At 38.7% G+C, this 19,574-nt stretch overlaps 1 protein-coding gene across 9 annotated transcripts in view; it reads left to right on the top strand.

Annotated features, from left to right (window-relative positions):
- HNMT (histamine N-methyltransferase) overlaps positions 1–19,574 on the top strand; it is a 54,391-nt gene that overhangs the window by 10,910 nt on the left and 23,907 nt on the right. For all 9 annotated transcript variants that reach the window (XR_009599618.1, XR_009599613.1, XR_009599615.1 and 6 more), the window contains 2 exons: positions 14,149–14,256; positions 17,289–17,419. Coding sequence is in view for 2 of the 9 variants with exons in the window: in XM_004004724.5 (XP_004004773.3) it covers positions 14,149–14,256; positions 17,289–17,419 (239 nt within the window). In the remaining 7 variants the exon portion in view is untranslated. The remainder of the gene's footprint in view (positions 1–14,148; positions 14,257–17,288; positions 17,420–19,574) is intronic.

The raw sequence follows: 19,574 nt of genomic DNA, 5'->3' as shown, positions 1-19,574 counted from the left end.
TTCAGTTGTGGCAACACAACACATCTTAACACAAAGATAACCAAGAGCCCTCCCATGGAATAGGATAGTTTTTTATGTCATCTAGTGCTCATTTTTCATAAAATACACTGTGGTATAATGTAATAAGGACTGACTGTTAAAGTAGTTTTACTTTATTATCATCTTTCAGCAAGAAAACAGAAACCAACAAGGACAGGTAATGAAAGATACTGTCATGAATGATCTAATACATTGTGTTTAAGCTAAAATACTCTATTATTGCTTGTGATATTTTATGTCCTAAGGATTATAAGATTGATGAATTGCTCAAAGAGTGTCCTATTAATTCATTTAACCAAGACAGTCATTTCCAGTGTGTTTTGCATATGAATTTAAGGCCACCACAGGCAATGAGACTTATCATTTGATAGTGTCACTTGTGCTTGGACAAGAAGAGAAGCCCTACAAGGAAAAGTAATTAAAAACAGTCTCTACCATGGCCAAGTTAATTGACCTTTTAATATAAAGTTAATTGAATTTCTAATGTAAATTTATCCAGATGCTTATAAGCTATCTAGAGAAAGGAACATTTGCCCTACACAGTGATTCCTTACATAAAGGTGCAAATAGGGGCTAATATAGAGAACTTTTCAGAACAGAGGGAGTAATGCTTGGTGTTCTTCTGACTGAACCTTAACATTGTATTAATAACAAGCTCTGCCTTGAGGGAAATATGGGTGCCCGTTAAGGTCACTCTTCATAAGACACTGATCAAAAACATAAGAACTGCAAGAGAAATTCAAGCTGTAAATACTTAGCCCTCACTGCTCAAGTAAGATATGAAATCAAAAGTAATACACTTAAAATCCCTAGGTCTAAAAGCCCTTGGCATGAAAGAGCAGAAAGGTGTTTAAAGGGAAAGGACACCCCACTCAGTTAGTTTGAGTGTTTATATACCAACTGGGAGATACTTATCTAATAGTTTGTCATTGACTAAATGCAAGTACTGGGTGTGCAGAAGAAACACACTTTATTATATAGTGAGGAAGTTTCTGTCCTTGCCTTAGAGAAATGGTCTCCCTGCATGTTTCACGATCTACAGTGTTCCTGAGATTTTGCATTATCCTGTGGCTAAGTATCCTTAAAAATCCACTGCTGAACTCCAGTCCCCAGTAGATAAGGTCATTGGCCCTGCCTTATACCTTGTGTTCTGCTCTAATGCATCTTACAGGGTTCTGCTCCAGTCTTAGCTTATGAGCCTCTCTGTTTTCACTTCCTAGATGTTTTCTTCCTGGATGCCTAGGTACCTCTAGATCATATTCTCCATATATTTAATGCAAATATTCTCTCTGCATTCACAATGGTGCTACCACTTCTTACCATCACAATGAAAAAAAATCTACTGAAAGAAGCAGACTAAAAACTTTCCTAAATCAGATTCTAGCATTTATATTACTTAATGTTCATGCTCTTTGGGGACCTGTTTGATTCTTCTCAGAACCATGAGTAGGGGTGCTATGCACCCTTTCTGTCTTCTGTCTCTTCTATTTGTTGTTGTTGTTGCTGAGTTGCTTCAGTTGTGTCTGATTCTTTGTGACCCTATGGACTGTAGCCCACCAGGCTCCTCTATCCATAGGATTCTCCAGGCAAGAATGCTGGATTGGGTTGCCATGCCCTTCTGCAGGGTATCTTCCTGACTCGGATTAAACTCACGTCTCTTACATCTTCTGCATTGGCAAGCAAGCTCTTTACCACTAACTCGATTGGTATTTGGGTGGAGAGGGATTTCATAATCTGAGGAAGAATGTAAGAATTTTGAAAAAGGTATTTGGCAATTCAGTTCAGAAACCAAGCAATTATTAAGGCTCTGTGCAGTTCAAAAGAAAGGAAATTGGTGGAAAATTTTTCAGTGTTACCCATAACTGATCTACCACATCAATAAAATACAGTTAATAAGCAACGTTATTATTCATAGATTATGTTTACTGTTAGGAGAATGTTTGAAATAAATACTATGGGTATTCAAAAAGAGGAAATCAGGAGAAAAAAAATCATGTACAGAAATATAGACCATGGAGTTTTTACAGAGGCCAAATGGGGGTAGTGGTTTAGTCACTAAGTCGTGCCCAACTCTGGAGACCCCATGGACTGTAGCCTGCCAGGCTCCTCTGTCCAGGGGGATTCTCCAGGCAAGAAGACTAGAGTGGGTTGCCATTTTCTGCTCGAGGGGATCTTCCCGACCCTGGAATAGAACCTGGGTCTCCCGCCTTGCAGGCATATTCTTACTAATTGAGCTACGAGGGAAGCCCAGAGGCAAAATAAGGAAGTGTAAAGTTGTATATGTGCATGAGTTTGTGTGCTTTAATGAAATAAAGTGTGCAGTGGGAATGCTTTATTTGAGGTATCAGAGCATTTGTGTCGTGCTGATTTCAGCAACTGTTTTTAGATATTGAGAGGAACCACATTGTATTCTAAACCTTACAGAATATGCTTTTTGGTCCATTGTCAACATTGATGCTTCCTAAAATTAAACTACCCAATGGAGCTATTATTCAACTTTTAATGAGTATTATCTTTATGTTTGATGGTACATAGAGAAAAAGAAACCCATATTCTTTTTGGTAAGGGAGAGTGCTATTAATTTGCAGTGCACAACTTATGCCTGGAAAAATGTTCCAGAAAGCAGTAATGGGCAATGTGTTCTTGCTCTGGGCTCTGCTAAAAGGAGAATCATTTTATCTGTTTCATTGTTCAATTCTTATGTTCAAATGCCAGAAAATTTTATTAGGTTTAAACAGGACTATAACTTAAATAATCTCATTGTATCCAGCTTTCTACTTCTTTTTATTAACCTATTATGTACCAAATCAGCTGTCATACCTTATATAATAGTGTTTACATTTATACAAAATTGTTCAATCCACTGAAGCAACTCACATATGAAATACAGGTGGTATGGACCCTCTTATATAATTTTTCTGATAATAATTATGCTGACATGTTGAGAGGGGTTAGGTGGTTTTCTTCTATGACATATAAACATCAACAATAAGACAAAGATTAAAACATAGAAGAGAATTTAGAGATCATCAACACCCTCACTCTACAAACTAAAAACCTGAGAACAATCAAGAAAGAATAAAACCTAGGTCTCTTAACTAAAAAAACAATAGTCCAACAAACTGTACTAAACAGATATAAAAGTTAATTATTAACTTGGCAAAAGAGAGACTGGGTATTTAGTAAGGACCAGCTATTTGGAAATCTAATTTTATCAGATTTTTAAGCTTGTTTTCTTTCATAAATGACATGTTAAGGTGACCCTGAAGTTTAATTTTCTAAGTGAGGTGAATAGAAGTTGAAATGAATGTAATTAAGGCAAGAACTGGAAAAGTTGGTCTATCCAGTTTAGAAGCAGAAGCTGGTAGGAAGCAAAGGTTAATGTTTCCAGTGTCCTCAGGTAAGCTGCTAGTCTACATCAGCAACTAAGGAATGATTGAGGAAATACAAGGAAATGCAGGATTTTTTTGCCTGAAAAAATAAAAAGTATTTGAATATGCTTATTGCCATCTTCAGATATTTCCTATTAAGCAAACCACAGAATATTTGGCCCTAAAGAGCCAGTGGTTGAAAGAGAAAGTTTTTTGTTGTTGTTCAGTATTAGAGTTTATAAATGATCAAGATATGTGCTTTCACTTCTGAAAGCACGTATCTTTGGACATAAAGAGCTACCTGTCATGTTAGGAGTATTAGCTTAGGCTGGAAAAATACTTTTCACATATGCTATTCAAGGGACTCAGGCACTGACATGTTGGGTAGTTGGGCTACTAAAGGTGCTTTCAGTCCAGTAAACCTATGATCTTATGAGTAACCTTCTAGAAAGAGTGGTGTGGCACCACTTTTGGTTATACTAAAGAAGTGAAATTCAAATAGAACTTCTAGACATGCAGATTATTTTTAGTCTGGATTTGAACTGCTTTATAACTTGACCTGAGTAAAACTGGTTCACTTATGTACAGCATTTCCTTCACAACCAGAAGGATATGGACTTGGGTTCTAGTTAATCATTAACCTGTAGGATTTAGGGCTGTCTACTTCAGATAATTTGGGGCCTCAGATGTAAAGTATTCTTAAAGGTATTCATAACTGTGCTATTTTAAAATAAACTATTCTCCATATGTAAATTTACCAAAATAGTTTACCTCATTGTATTGTATTTAAAACTTTGAGTGAAGTATTGTTAAAGACAGGTATACTACAGAATTGAGAGGCATGAGCATAATACTACAATATTGGCACCACTGTCATTAAAACCAAAGTAAACAAGATTGTTTTGGCTAATTCAATAAGGCCTGAAGCAGGAAAACAGGGTTTAATGAGCAGAGTGAAGACAAAAGTATCATTATCTGCAGATTAAATGACTGTACACTTAGAAAAGCAAATAAACTCAGTCGTGCAGCCTTACAATTAATAAGAATGCACAATAAGAATGTAGTAATGGCCTGATACAGGTAAATAGGAAGAAAGCAATATGGTAGATCCACATTTCTTTCTGCCAGCATTTTAATGTTTTTCATTTACAGGTTGGCTATTTACGATGTACTTAGAAAGTTCATGGCATGTGGCTATCTGTAATTTTGTTGAGGGACAGATTTGTGTCTGCCCAGTTCTTATGCCAGTTTAGGATGCATTCTCTTAGTTGGTGAATGTGCTTCTACCTGACATAAACTAGTGAATAAAATTTTGTGATTTAACACACACAGTCATATAACCCTGGTATAGGTTGTCTATTTCCACTCTCATTTCCATCCTAATCTTATATGCCACAAGGAGGTTGGGGGGAGCAGTCCTAGAGATTGGGGGTCAAAACCCAGGGTCTTCGAGGCTTTGTCTCTATTAACAATAGCAAACTGATAGAAATGGTGAAAAATATTGGAGAAGTAAGCTACTGACATACAAAATATAAGAAACCTATTTTGAAGAAAATTTTTATTGAGAATAAGTTGACAAGATTTAAAAAGCAAATATGCCATAATGAGGTTACAGTGGCATGAAAGCTTTCATGTACAAAAGCTAAATATAGGAAATGAAATGAAATTTTCCTGAAAGTAGCATGGCATTATGTATCAAGAACAGTAGAACAGTTCTAATATTCATCTAATGCACAAGGAGCTTGTGACAAGGTTGTTACAATACTGACATACTTCATAAACAGCCAATCCCTGCGGTCCCAACAAGGCCTCTGCTGCTCTTCAGTCCCTCCTTGCAGAGTCTGTACATCCTCCCCATTCTATGTATCTCACCCCCCTACCTCTAAGGTACCCAGCAATGGGACTGGTCTTGCCTGCCCAGGGGTCTTCTGAGAATCTGCTATAGTTCTTCAGCCTGTATCCTTTGAAAGAGCTGGCATCTGAGACCTGTTATTTTGGGTTTTGTTTTAATATCACCACAGATCAAGGTTCTCATTTTAACCATTAATTCTTGGTATGAATATGCAAAAAAGATTTTGCACGGTAATTCATGGTTCATTGTCAGATGCCTCATAATAGCAAAAAGTTTAAAACTAAGTGTAACTAACTATATACCTTTTACACATCACAATATTGTAAGTATAGAGTTTACCTCTCTATGTAATGTACTGAAGTAGCAAATATCTTTGTATTTAAAAAATGTAAATTGAAAGGTAAGGCAAAATTTAGTGTTTTTGAGTTGTTTGTTGAATATCACTACACCTCAATGCTCAGAACCCTTTGGGACATTTTCTTTAAGTTTGTGTCTCAGAGAATATTTTGGTAGTAAGGGTTTTCTTCTGCAGTTGCAAAGCATTCAGGCGGTATTCTTCCTGGGCCAACAGCCAGAAGACACGAAAGCAAATGGCAATGCCCTTTTCCGCTCAGAATTTATATTTATAATCCCCTTCCTGAGACTCTCCAGCTATCTTAATATTCCACTCTCATCTTTCCATACCAACAGAACTGCCTCCATACTGAGGCTCACAGTGTAGAGGTGGATGGAGAAAAGAGAGAGAGAATGAGGGAGGGAGAGAGTTGCGGGGGTTGGGGGGCGCAAGAGAGAGACACAGAAAGGGAGAGGGAAAAGAAAAAGACAAGAAAAGGAATCTCATCAATAATCTTTTATCTTTTGCACTGCAGCTCAAAATCAAGTCTGATTTTGCTCTGGTTGCAAACTCATAGCTGAAATTATTTTTCATCACTAAGCAGAGAGTTATCTGGGCAATTTTTCTCCCTAGAGACAATTTTGTGTATGTGTGTGCCTGATATTCTGGTAGAGGGAACAAGGAAGATCATAATCTTAATGCAACATGTAATAGAATAAATTTTTTCCTGCTGATTATCTAAAGAACTCATATATATTTGGATGTGAGAAATGAAGCTAGAGTGGATGGAAATCAAATGGCTGGAGATAGTGTGACTAGCCTTTAATCCTCCATTTTCTTGACCTGGAGGGTGTTTTTATTTGGGGCATAGCCTCAGGGTTCTCCAGCTGGGCTTTGTGTTTCATTTAATGTAGCTCAGTCAGAAAGACAAGCCATCATAAATACATGATGAGTGCTCTTTCAAACTGTCTTTTTATTATGGAGCTGCCCATTTATAAAGGCACATCTTCATTTCCTTCTTTCCCAGCCTCCTTGAGACTTCTCTTATATATCACCTTTCCCAGGAAGCTTACATGACCACACAATTGAAAATCACGAACCCTCCCATCATGGCTTCCCCTGGCTCTTTTTTCCCTTGGTTTTAGGACTTATCACCATCCGTAAAGGTTGAATGTTTTGGTCTATTTTATTCATTGCTGTATCTCCAGTGATTAGAACCTAGCATTTAGTAGGTGCTTAAAAGTATTTGTTGAATTAATATATGGTAGCTTCAACTTACTATATATCATGAACTGTGGTAAATTATATCCATATAATGCCTTTAACATTTACAATGACCTGCAGCATAGACCATATTATCCCTAATTTAGAGATATGTAAAGGGCAGAGATATTAACAAATTTGCATATTTCCATTGAATACTAAATTTGAGTCCAATTTTGTCTCTTTATAGCCTCTAACTTTTCCTTTTTTTTTCCCTTTTTAATCCAATGACCTTGGATTTTAAGCAAAAAGGCAACATTCCTCTGCTATCTTATTAAGTATATCCTTGAAATTCAGGAAATGAAAAGTTGTCTGGACTCCACCCTTTCCCTATTGAAATGGGAAACCAAGTTCTGTTCATGGACCTGGAGCTGAAGAATGAATTCTAAAAATTTGTAAACATACAGGCAAAGTTAATTCTAAAGAATAGAGAGGCAAAACTCTGAGCACAGACACTGAGATGGGGTGAAGCACCCCAAAAGGTGCAGATAATGGTAGTGTATGTCTTTATTAGAATTCATCTGTTTGTATTTGGTTGGTTCGGGGCCAGATGCATGTAATTTCTGACCAGTCAGTTTAAATGTCGCAGTATCTAGTTTGTCCTTTTTGTGGCTTTCTTTTGGTTCCCAGTTTCTCAGTTTCCCCAGACATCGTGTTGCCATCCCTTGACCTGTTCTCAAGACTCCAGACCATCATTTAGGGGCAAGATTAATGTTTATGAGTTAGTGGTCCACCTGGAGTTCTTTTTCCTTGATAAACTGAACAGCAGTTAATGATTGTCTTGTCCTGGGTCTGAATGTATTATGACCCTCCAGATCAGGGAAGCATTCTTCTGAATGCCTAGAAACAGGAACAAAGAGTTTAGCTTTAGGTTAAAGAAGTGAGATGCTTACTTGAGAAGACAAAAATTGAAATTAAAAAAAGGGAACTGAGGTCTCAAAGTCCTATACTGTCTAACAATTTCTGCCTCAGTATTTTTGAACTTTTTCTTTAAGTTCCACTATCAGAGGTTTCAATTATATATCCCTCTTCAAACATAGGCATGATGTGTTTAAAATATGGCCCATATGAAAGCAAGATATAATCACAAAAATATCTTCCTGTAAAATTAAGTGAAACACTCAACGTAGGTCAGAAAGGAGACATGGGAAGTCATTCTAAAGTTGTGGCTGATTTGATGGACAGGGTAATGCAAAGGAAAGAGGTTTGCAAGAAGGCAATTTAAAAATTTTAGTTTTCATTTAACTTTCCAAATAAAAAAGTCAGCATGTTCTGTTTGATAGAAAGTAACACAGGAGTGAACAGAAGAGAGAGAAAAAAAAAAAAACAAACCAGGCTAATAGAAAATAATTTATGATTCATGCCAACACATGTTAGGATTTCCTAACTTTGCTCAAGCTTTGCTTATTGATAAACTGAGAAAGTCAGTTACATCAACATAAAATGCCAAGACTCCAAAATCATTGATTTGCTTTGGAAGACACAAAAGGAAGTGAGGGTGAGGGAGAAAGAAAAAGGAAACACAGGAAGATTGAATATGGGAATAAAGTTGTTTAATCACTATAATTTTCCATTTGTCATGGAAAACTTTGCAGATTTTGTTCCAAAACTAGAAACATACAGCAAGGTTTTATCTAACTAACTGAAACAGCTGTTGGCCTAAAAGCTTAGGATGTCAACAATAAGTAGTCTACAATTGTGAGAATCATCATTAAGTAATAAGAGATCATATTAGAACAGAGATTGACCATAAAATGAACAATGAAATGTTCATTATTTTATTTTTCATCAACGACAAAATGAATAAAGTATTGCTTTATCCCCCTTAAATGTGGTTTTCTGGACCTGAAAGTTAAGATTCCCAGAAGGCTTTGTTATACACAATAAAAGCAGCAGGCTGCTGGCTTCTACATTTCTTCTGTTTACCCCTGAATTTGCTGAGAATTTCTGAATTATTTGATTGAGTCACTTCCAGTTACCTTCCCCCATTCTTTCAGCATGATAATTTGGCTTGTGTGCTCTTTCTTAAAAATTAATTCATTTATTTTTGCTGCACTGGGTCTTCATTGTGGTACACAGGCTTTCTCTACCTGCATTGTGTGGAGGCTTCTCTCTAGTTGTGGTGCATGGGCTTTTCATTGTGGTGGCTTCTTCTTGTTGCAGAACTTGGGCTCCAGAGTGCATAGGTTTCAGTAGTTATAGCATGAGGGCTCAGCCGCCCCAGGACATGTGGAATCTTAGTTCTTGAACCAGGGATCAAACCCATGTCCCCTGCATTGGAAGACATATTTGTAACCACTGGACCACCAGGCAAGTCCAGCATGTTGTGTGCTTTAAAAGCATATATAGGGTGATTAATATCTAATATTGGAACACATTCATATTATTATGGCCCCTACTCAGAAGGATTCAGTTGAAAAAGAACAAATGATCTTCTTCCTTTTTTCCCCCATTGTTTGAATCTCTTACTGCTGGCTTATGGTACTTCCCTGATAACTCAGTTGGTAAAATAATCTGCCTGCAATGCAGGAGACCCCGGTTTGATCCCTGTTGGGAAGATCTGCTGGAGAAGGGATAGGCTACCCACTCCAGTATTCTTGGGCTTCCCCTGTGGCTCAGCTGGTAAAAATCTGCCTGCAACGAGGGAGACCTGGGTTCAGTTCCTGGGTTGGGAAGATCCCCTGGAGAAAGGAAAGGCTACTCACTCCGGTATTTTGGCCTGGAGAATTCCATGGACTGTATAGTCCATGCGGTCACAAAGAGTCAGATACAGCTGAGTGATTTTCACTTTCATTTTCATGGTACTATAGTCTGTTAACCCTTCACATGCGTTTCAGTGATTGATGATCAAAGTTGCTCACTTGCTCAGACTAGCATTTGAGTCCTTGATACCCTTTAATAAACTCATTGGAATCAAGCCTTTGCTTGTTTTACTTAATTTTACGGTAAGATATTTTTTGTGATTATATCTTTCTTTCATATGGGCCATATTTTAAACACATCATGCCTGTATTTGAAGAGGGACATATAATTGAAACCTCTGGCAGTGGAACTTAAGGGAGAATTAAAAGGTTTCAAGTTGATCAGGCCAGCTTTGGAGAAAACTGTCACACAGATTTCTTCATTCTCCACTTGAGCATCCTCCCCCTACTTCCTCCCTACCCTAATGCCCACCTACTCCCGCCACCAGTACCCGGGACATTCATTATACCATTAGACAGCTCTCTTTTCCTCGTCAGGCATCTTTTGTTCCTGATTTACCTTCCTCATCTCCTTCCTCCAGCCTGCTCAGTCTTATGACCTATGCCTCTTTTTCACCTGCCATATCTAACCTTGGAAAGGTTCTGTTAATGCCATTTATGCCAAAATGTTAAAGACTAGTGTCATTTTCATATGCTAGTCTTGCCAGCACATAAGTATTTTAGTGAAGGTCAACATCATAACTAAGAGAATAAAAGTGCAAAACTTAATTTGGAGGCATTAGTAATAGGGAAAGAAGAGAGATTTTTAAAGAGAAGGACTCAATGATAACAATAAAAATAATGAACAGCTAACATTTATTAGGTGCCAACTCTCTTTTGCAGTGTGCTTTATGCGCATTGTCTCATTTAATCCTCACACCCAATAAATTATGTACTATCATTATTGCTGTTTTTCCGATGAGGAAAATACAGTTTGGAGAGAGAAATCAAATGGCTGAAGGTCGTGATATCAAGTCAGTGGATCAGACGGGGTGGAATTCAAGTCTATCCAATTTACCAGAGTCTCTCTCACATTATCACCTACAGGCTAAAGTTTCCTCAGGGCAGGTATTTATTTGCTCCTCTTATCATTTGCCTAGTGTAGTGCCTGGCACACTGTAAAATAATCAATAAATCACTGGTACATGAGTGAATGAATAAATATCTATTTTGCTATAACCTCCTTTCCATTTACTTCTCTGGAATCACCTCTTTCCTGGAGGCCCTGCCTTACCTACACATTCTAAAACACTAAATTGCCAGCAGTCCCACATATACAACTTCACTTCCTGTCCTCTGCCTGCAATCCCCATTTCCCCAAAGTCCCCAGACTAACTTCCACTTACCCTGTAACACAGAGCTCAAGAGTGGTCTGCCATGCAGCTTTCCATCTCTCTGGCCTCTTGTCTTACCCTCTCCATCACCATTTCCTTCCTTCTCCCCTCCATGGCCCAACCCAAGCCAGGGTTTCCATGTCTGTCTTTCCATGTCTGTCTTTTCTACGAGAACATGATGTTTTTGAGGGCACATGTCTCATACAATTTTTATACTTCTTTTATACCTAATATATTTTATATAATTCTGATCTAGCCTAATTTATCAATTCTACAGCATGTTTTTTTTTTCATATTTTAATATCACAGATTGGTATATATCTTCCAGTTTGTGAAATCTTACAATTATAATTGACAGAGTTGTTTTTATTTTATGACTTAGTGATATAAAAGAAGCATTATTTTTATCCTATAATCAATAGCATCTTAGACTTTACTGTAAGTCAGTCAGTTTGTTCAGTTGCTCAGTATGTGTCTGACTCATTGGGACCCCATGAACCGTAGCTTGCCAGGCCTCTCGGTCCATCACCAACTCCCAGCATCCACCCAAACCCATGTCCATTAAGTCGGTGATGCCATCCAACCATCTCATCCACTATCGTCCCCTTCTCCTCCTGCCCTCAAATGTTCCCAGCATCAGGGTCTTTTCAAATAAGTCAGCTCTTGGCATCAGGTGGCCAAAGTATTGGAGTTTCAGCTTCAGCATCAGTCCTTCCAATGAACACCTAGGACTGATCTCCTTTAGGATGGACTGGTTGGATCTCCTTGAAGTCCAAGGGCTCTCAAGAGTCTTCTCCAATACCACAGTTCAAAAGCATCAGTCAAAGGCTTTGGCATAGTCAATAAAGCAGAAATAGATGTTTTTCTGGAACTCTCTTGCTTTTTCGATGATCCATCGGATGTTGGCAATTTGATCTCTGGTTCCTCTGCCTTTTCTAAAACCAGCTTGAGTATCTGGAAGTTCAGGGTTCACGTATTGCTGAAGCCTGTCTTGGAGAATTTTGAGCATTACTTTACTAGTGTGTGAGATGAGTGCAATTGTGTAATACAATAAAAGGTATTAAATATAGTTTACCACTTCTGTTTCAATGACTACACTAAAGCCTTCGACTGTGTGGATCACAACAAACTGTAGAAAATTCTTAAAGATATGGGAATACCAGACCACCTGACCTGCCTCTTGAGAAACCTATATGCAGGTCAGGAAGCAACAGTTGGAATTGGACATGAAACAACAGACTGGTTCCAAATAGGAAAAGGAGTACGTCAAGGCTATATATTGTCACCCTGCTTATTTAACTTATATTCAGAATACATCATGTGAAATGCAGGACTGGATGAAGCACAAGCTGGAATAAAGATTGTGAAGAGAAATATCAAGCACCTCAGATATGCAGATGACACAACCCTAATGGCAGAAATGAAGAGGAACTAAAGAGCCTCTTGATGAAAGTGAAAGGGAAGAGTGAAAAAGCTGGCTTAAAATGAGACATTCAAAAGATTAAGAAAATTAAGATCATGACATCTGGTCCCATTACTTCATGGCAAATAGATGGAGAAACAATGAAACAGCGACAGACTTTATTTTCTCAGGCTCCAAAATCACTGCAGATGGTGACTGCAGCCATGAAATTAAAAGACACTTGCTCTTTGGAAGGAAACCTATGACCAACCTAGAAGGCATACTAAGAAACAGAGACATTACTTTGCCAGAAAAGGTCCATATATTCAAAACTACGTTTGTTTGTTTGTTTGTTTCTCCAGTAGTCATGTATGGATGTGAGAGTTGCACCACAAAGAAAGCTAAGTGCTGAAGAATTGATGCTTTTGAATTGCAGTGTCGGAGAAGGCTCTTGAGAGTCCCTTGTACTGCAAGGAGATCCAACTAGTCCATCCTAAAGGAAATCAGTCCTGAATATTCTTTGGAAGGACTGATGCTGAAGGTGAAACTCCAATACTTTACCCTGACTCATCTGAAAAGACCCTGATGCTGGGAAAGATTGAAGGCAGGAGGAGAAGGGGACAACAGAGGATGAGATGGTTGGGTGGCAACACCAACTCAATGGATATGAGTTTGATCAAGCTCCAGGAGGTTGTGAAGGACAGGGAGCCTGGTGTGCTGCCAAGCATGGTTTCGCCAAAAGTTGGACATGACTGAGTGACTGAACAACAACAAAAATATGAATGAATGAATGGCAATCATCAGTTCAGTTCAGTCGCTCATCTCATCCTCTGTCGTCCCCTTCTCCTCCTGCCCCCAATCCCTCCCAGCATCCAGGTCTTTTCCAATGAGTCAACTCTTCACATCAGGTGGCCAAGGTACTGGAGTTTCAGCTTTAGCATCATTCCCTCCAAAGTAATCCCAGGGCTGATCTCCTTCAGAATGGACTGGTTGGATCTCCTTGCAGTCCAAGGGACTCACAAGAGTCTTCTCCAACACCACAGTTCAAAAGCATCGATTCATCAGTGCTCAGCTTTCTTCACAGTCCAACTCTCATATCCATACATGACTACTGGACAAACCATAGCCTTGACTAGACAGACCTTAGTTGGCAAAGTAATGTCTCTGCTTTTCAATATACTGTCTAGGTTGGTCATAACTCTTCTTCCAAGGAGTAAGCGTCTTAATTTCATGGCTGCAGTCACCATCTGCAGATTTTGGAGCCCCCCAAAATAAAGTCTGACACTGTTTCTGCTGTTTCCCATCTATTTCCCATGAAGTGATGCGACCAGATGCCATGGTCTTCGTTTTCTGAATGTTGAGCTTTAAGCCAACTTTTTCACTCTCTTCTTTCATTTTCATCAAGAGGCTTTTTGGTTCCTGTTCACTTTCTGCCATAAGGGTGGTGTCATCTGCATATCTGAGGTTATTGATATTTCTCCCGGCAATCTTGATTCCAGCTTGTGTTTCTTCCAGTCCAGCGTTTCTCATGATGTACTCTGCATAGAAGTTAAATAAGCAGGGTGACAATATACAGCCTTGACATACTCCTTTTCCTATTGTGGCAATCATAACCCTCCTCAAAACACGTTTTTAACCTAGTTGTTCTTCATCATAAACACTGTGTCAGAGCAACAGCTGAGTATTCTACTTTATTTATGCTGGACTTCCCTAGAGATAGTAAAGTAGTTGAAAATATTCTATTCTATTCTATTCTATTCTATTCTTTTCTTTCTGGGCCAAGGTGAACTGTTCTATATGCTTTTATTCTAGGTGAAATTGATCTTCAAATTCTCTCCAAAGTGCAAGCTCAGTACCCAGGAGTTCATATCATCAATGAAGTTGTTGAACCAAGTGCTGAACAAATCACCAAATACAAAGGTACTTATAACCCACGATGTGTGTGTGTGTGCACTCAGTTGCTTATGGTGCTGTATATCAAATCCTATTCTGAAAGGCTTGTCATCCCACATGCATCCCTTCAGTCACTAACAACATAATTACTGTGGTACATTCTTTGTAAGCTTATTGAGAGAAGAACCTAGTTACTTTCTTGGCAGGCATGACTTAAACACCTCAGAATATTAATAGCAAATAGAATCCTTCTTTTTTTTTAAATTGTCTCACCATCCATCCCCTGGTCATCAACCATTGTTTTTGATGTTTATTTTAGAGACAGTCATTAATTCATTGAGAGGTATTTAAACAGAAACCTTATCCTAAAAGCTTATGCATAATTGGTAACAGCAAGAATCAGCAAACTTTTCTCTGAAAAGGGCCAAATAGTAAGTATTTTAGACTTAGGCCACCTGTTTAGCCACGAAGTCATTTCTGACTCTGTGATCCCATGGACTGCAGCACACCAGGCTCCTCTGTCCTCCACTATCTCCCAGAGTTTGCTCAAATTCATGTCCACTGAGTCGGTGATGCTATCTAACCATCTAATCCACATGATCCCTGTCACAACTAATTAGCTCTGCCACTGAACACCAAAGGCAGCCAGAGACAATCCATACACTAACAAGTGTGGCTATGCCACAATCAAATTTTACTTCAGTTCAGTTCAGTCCACTCGCTCAGTTGCAGCCCCATGAATTGCAGCACGCCAGGCCTCCATGTCCATCACCAACTCCCGGAGTTCACTCAGACTCACGTCCATCGAGTCAGTGATGCCATCCAGCCATCTCATCCTCTGTCATCCTCTTCTCCTCCTGTCCCCAATCCCTCCCAGCATCAGAGTCTTTTCCAATGAGTCAACTCTTCACATCAGGTGGCCAAGGTACTGGAGTTTCAGCTTCAGCATCATTCCTTCCAAAGAAATCCCAGGGCTGATCTCCTTCAGAATGGACTGGTTGGATCTCCTTGCAGTCCAAGGGACTCTCAAGAGTCTTCTCCAACACCACACTTCAAAAGCATCAATTCTTCGGTGCTCAGCCTTCTTCACAGTCCAACTCTCACATCCATACATGACCACAGGAAAAACCATAGCCTTGACTAGACGGACCTTAGTCGGCAAAGTAATGTCTCTGCTTTTCAATGTGCTATCTAGGTTGGTCATAACTTTTCTTCCAAGGAGTAAGCATCTTTTAATTTCATGGCTGAAGTCACCATCTGCAGTGATTTTGGAGCCCCCCAAATAAAGTCTGACACTGTTTCTACTGTTTCCCATCTATTTCCCATGAAGTGATGGAACCAGATGCCATGATCTTCGTTTTCTGAATGTTGAGCTTTAAGCCAACTGTTTCACTCTCCTCTTTCACTTTCATCAAGAGGCTTTTGAGTTTCTCTTCACTTTCTGCCATAAGGGTGGTGTCATCTGCATATCTGAGATTACTGATATTTCTCCCAGCAATTTTGATTCCAGCTTATGTTTCTTCCAGCCCAGAGTTTCTCATGATGTACTCTGCATATAAGTTAAATAAGCACAATAATAAGGGTAACAATATACAGCCTTGACGTACTCCTTTTCCTATTTGGAACCAGTCTGTTGTTCCATGTCCAGTTCTAACTGTTGCTTCCTGACCTGCATACAGATTTCTCAAGAGGCAGGTCAGGTGGTCTGTATTCCCATCTCTCTCAGAATTTTCCACAGTTTATTATGATCCACACAGTCAAAGGCTTTGGCATAGTCAATAAAGCAGAAATAGATGTTTTTCTGGAACTCTCTTGCCTTTTCCATGATCCAGCGAATGTTGGCAATTTGATCTCTGGTTCCTCTGCCTTTTCTAAAACCAGCTTGAACATCAGGAAGTTCACAGTTCACGTATTGGTGAAGCCTGGCTTGGAGATTGTGAGCATTACTTTGCTAGCATGTGAGATGAGTGCAATTGTGCAGTAGTTTGAGCATTCTTTGGCATTGCCTTTCTTTGGAATTGGAATGAAAACTGACCTTTTCCAGTCCTGTGGCCACTGCTGAGTTTTCCAAATTTGCTGGCCTATTGAGTGCAGCATTTTCACAGCATCATCTTTCAGGATTTGAAACAGATCAACTGGAATTTCATCACCTCCACTAGCTTTGTTCGTAGCGATGCTTTCCAAGGCCCACCTGATTTCACATTCCAGGATGTCTGGCTCTAAATTAGTGATCACACCATCATGATTATCTGGGTCGTGAAGATCTTTTTGTACAGTTCTTCTGTGTATTCTTGCCAAACATTAAATTTGAATTTTATATCATTTTTACCTATCATGAAGTATTCTTCTTTTGATTTTGTTCAACCATTTAACAGTTTAACGGCACAAAACATGAAGGAAAGGAGCATGAAGTCGGGAAGAAGAGTAATGTATATTTTTAGCTTGAGGTTTATTTAATAATAGGTAGAAAGTCAGATATGGTCCATGCCACAGTTTATTGATTCCTGAGTTATAGAATCATATCACCTGTTTTATGTCAATTCTGCATTGATAAAATCCACCAGTTGATTTCCCCTTAACACTTGAGATAACGTGCTTAAACACAGCTTCCCTGGTGACTCAGTGGTAAAGAATCCTCCTGCAGTGCAGGAGAAGCAGGTTCAATCCCGGGGTCAGGAAGATCCCCTGGAGAAGGGAATGGCAACCTGCTCCAGTATTCTTGCCTGGGAAATCCCATGGACAGAGGAGCCTGGTGGGCTACAGTCCATGGTATCGCAAAAGAGTCGGATGTGACTTAGCAACTAAACAATAATATTGACTGTGTCTGATCAGTATTCTCATAATTATTTCTTATTGGCTTTTTAGTTATCTCCAATTTCATTTAATGCCAGAGGAAAAACTAGGATGAACTCTCTGGTCTTCTGGAGCTGCATGAAAAAGAAAAATGTGCTTTATATCTGTTGTGTATATAATATTGATTGCATTAAAATTCTAAATGGAAATGGGTTCCAAATTTGCAATTAAAATTGATGGTGAGCCACCTTTTCTCCATATTTTAGAGCTTGTAGCCAAGACATCAAACCTTGAGAACATAAAGTTTGCTTGGCATAAGGAGACATCATCTGAATATCAAAATAGAATGATGGAGAAAAAAGAACTTCAGAGGTGGGACTTTATTCATATGATTCAGGTAAGAAATATTTATTATTATATACTCTCAGAAAAGAAGATTCTTCAGAAATATTTCAGAGTACTTAATATTCTAACTTTTAAAAGAAAAATGAAAATCTGATTTCTGATTTTATAAGTGAACATTACCTGTCCAAACTGAGAATGGACCAACATCCCAGAGTTTTTCTGAATCCTCTTGCTTTCGCCTTCTGTTCATGACCTGGCTAGTGTGTATGCGACAAAGGGGCAGGCTGGATGATTCCTCAGGTCAACAAAGTATTGCTGACATCAGTCCTTCTGCCAGAATGTATTTCCGTGGTCCAGCATTAACAGTGTATTTCTTAGAAATACAATAGTGTATTTCTTGTAAAGGGAGTGCCTCTTCAGTAGATGATATTGGGACATATTTCCAGAGGTCACTGATGTATCTGAATAGCATATAGGTGTATAGGCTTTGGGTGTTGACTACCATTAGAAGATGTACATATTTTAGAAAAACCATGATGAACAAGATGCCTTTTGCTTTCTACAGTCTACAAGTACAGTCATCCCAAAGGAATAAACTTTTTTGTAGACTTTTTAAAAATTGAAATATAATTGATTTACAATGCTGTGCCAAATGTATTAATACAGGTTTTATTATATTTTTAGATTCTGTCTTTCTCTTTCTGACCTACTTCAGTTCGGATGATACTCTCCTGGTCCACCCATGTTGCTGCAAATAGCGTTATTTCATTCTGTTTTATGGCTGAGCAGCATTCCATTGTATATATGCACCACATCTTCCTTATCCGTTTGTCTGTTGATAGACATTTAGGTTATTTCCATGTTTTGGCTGTTGTAAACAGTGCTCCTGTGAATGTAGGGGTGCATGTATCTTTTTGAATTATAGTTTTGTCCAGGTATATTCCTAGGAATGGGACTGTTGGATCATATGGTAACTCTATTTTTAGTTTTCTGAGGAACCTCAATATTTTCCATAGTGGTTGTTTCAACAGTGTAGGGGTATCCCTTTTCTCCACACCCTCTCCATACTTGATTTTTGTAGAATTTTTAACGATGGTCATTTTGACTAGTGTGAAGTGGTAACTCATTGTAGTTCTGATTTGCACTTCTCTAATAATTAGTGATGCTGAGCATCTTTCCATGTACCTAATGGTCATCTGTATGTCTTCTTTGGAGAAATATCTGTTAAAATATTCTGCCCAGTTTTTGATTGGGTTGTGTTTTTTGTTTTTGAGTTGTATGAACTGTTTGTATATTTTAGAGGTTAAGCCAAAAGGAATATACTTCTAAAAATTATAGGAAGAAATGACTTCAGGGTTGGCATATCTAGGCAATTCTACATCTTTGCTTTCTTAGCAGATAAAATCTTTTAACTATAAGGGAGTGCTTTTAACATTACCCAGCAAACCTAAGACATTTCTCTGCTAGACTTACTTTTCTACTTCTCATATAGTTGGCCCTTGCACAACACAGATTTGAATTATGTGGGTTCATTTGTATGCTAATTTTTTCTTTTGAAAAAAAAATTTTTTTTTTTTTTGGACCACATCACAGGGCTTGTGAGAGCTTAGCTGCCCAACCAGGGATTGAACCCATGCTCCCTGTAATGGAAGCACTGAGTCCAAACTACTGGACCTCCAGGGAATTCCCTGGAGTTTTTCAGCACTAAATGCTGCATGACTGGATGTGGCACTCCAGAAACAGAGAAAACGCATATGTTATATGTGAATTTGTGACTACACAGAAAGTTGGCACCCTAATCCCTGCCTTGTCCAAGGCTCAACTGTATAACTGTTTCACACCTCTTCTCCCTCCTTACAACTCCTGTAATCCTTTCTTTGCCACTGGTTTCCAACTGATTACCTCCCTTCCTACTCTATAGTGAAAAGAAAAATGATCAGGTAGAAAATCATCTTTTACCCACCACATTTATAGAGATGCACCTGTACCTACCATTTCTTTCTTTCTTCTTATTACAAAAGAATCCCAGGAATCCTCTTGTACTGTCAGTGGGAATGTAAACTGATGTAGCCACTAGGGAGAACAGTATGGAGGTTCCTCAAAACAGCGAAAAATAGAACTATCATGCTGTGCTTAGTCGCCCAGTCACATCCGACTCTTTGCGACCCTGTAGACTGTAGCCAGCTAGGCTCCTCTGTCCATGGGGA

This window comes from Ovis aries, chromosome 2 (assembly GCF_016772045.2).
Source record: "Ovis aries strain OAR_USU_Benz2616 breed Rambouillet chromosome 2, ARS-UI_Ramb_v3.0, whole genome shotgun sequence".
NCBI lineage: Eukaryota > Metazoa > Chordata > Mammalia > Artiodactyla > Bovidae > Ovis > Ovis aries.
This window is presented reverse-complemented; position numbering and strand designations above follow the sequence as displayed.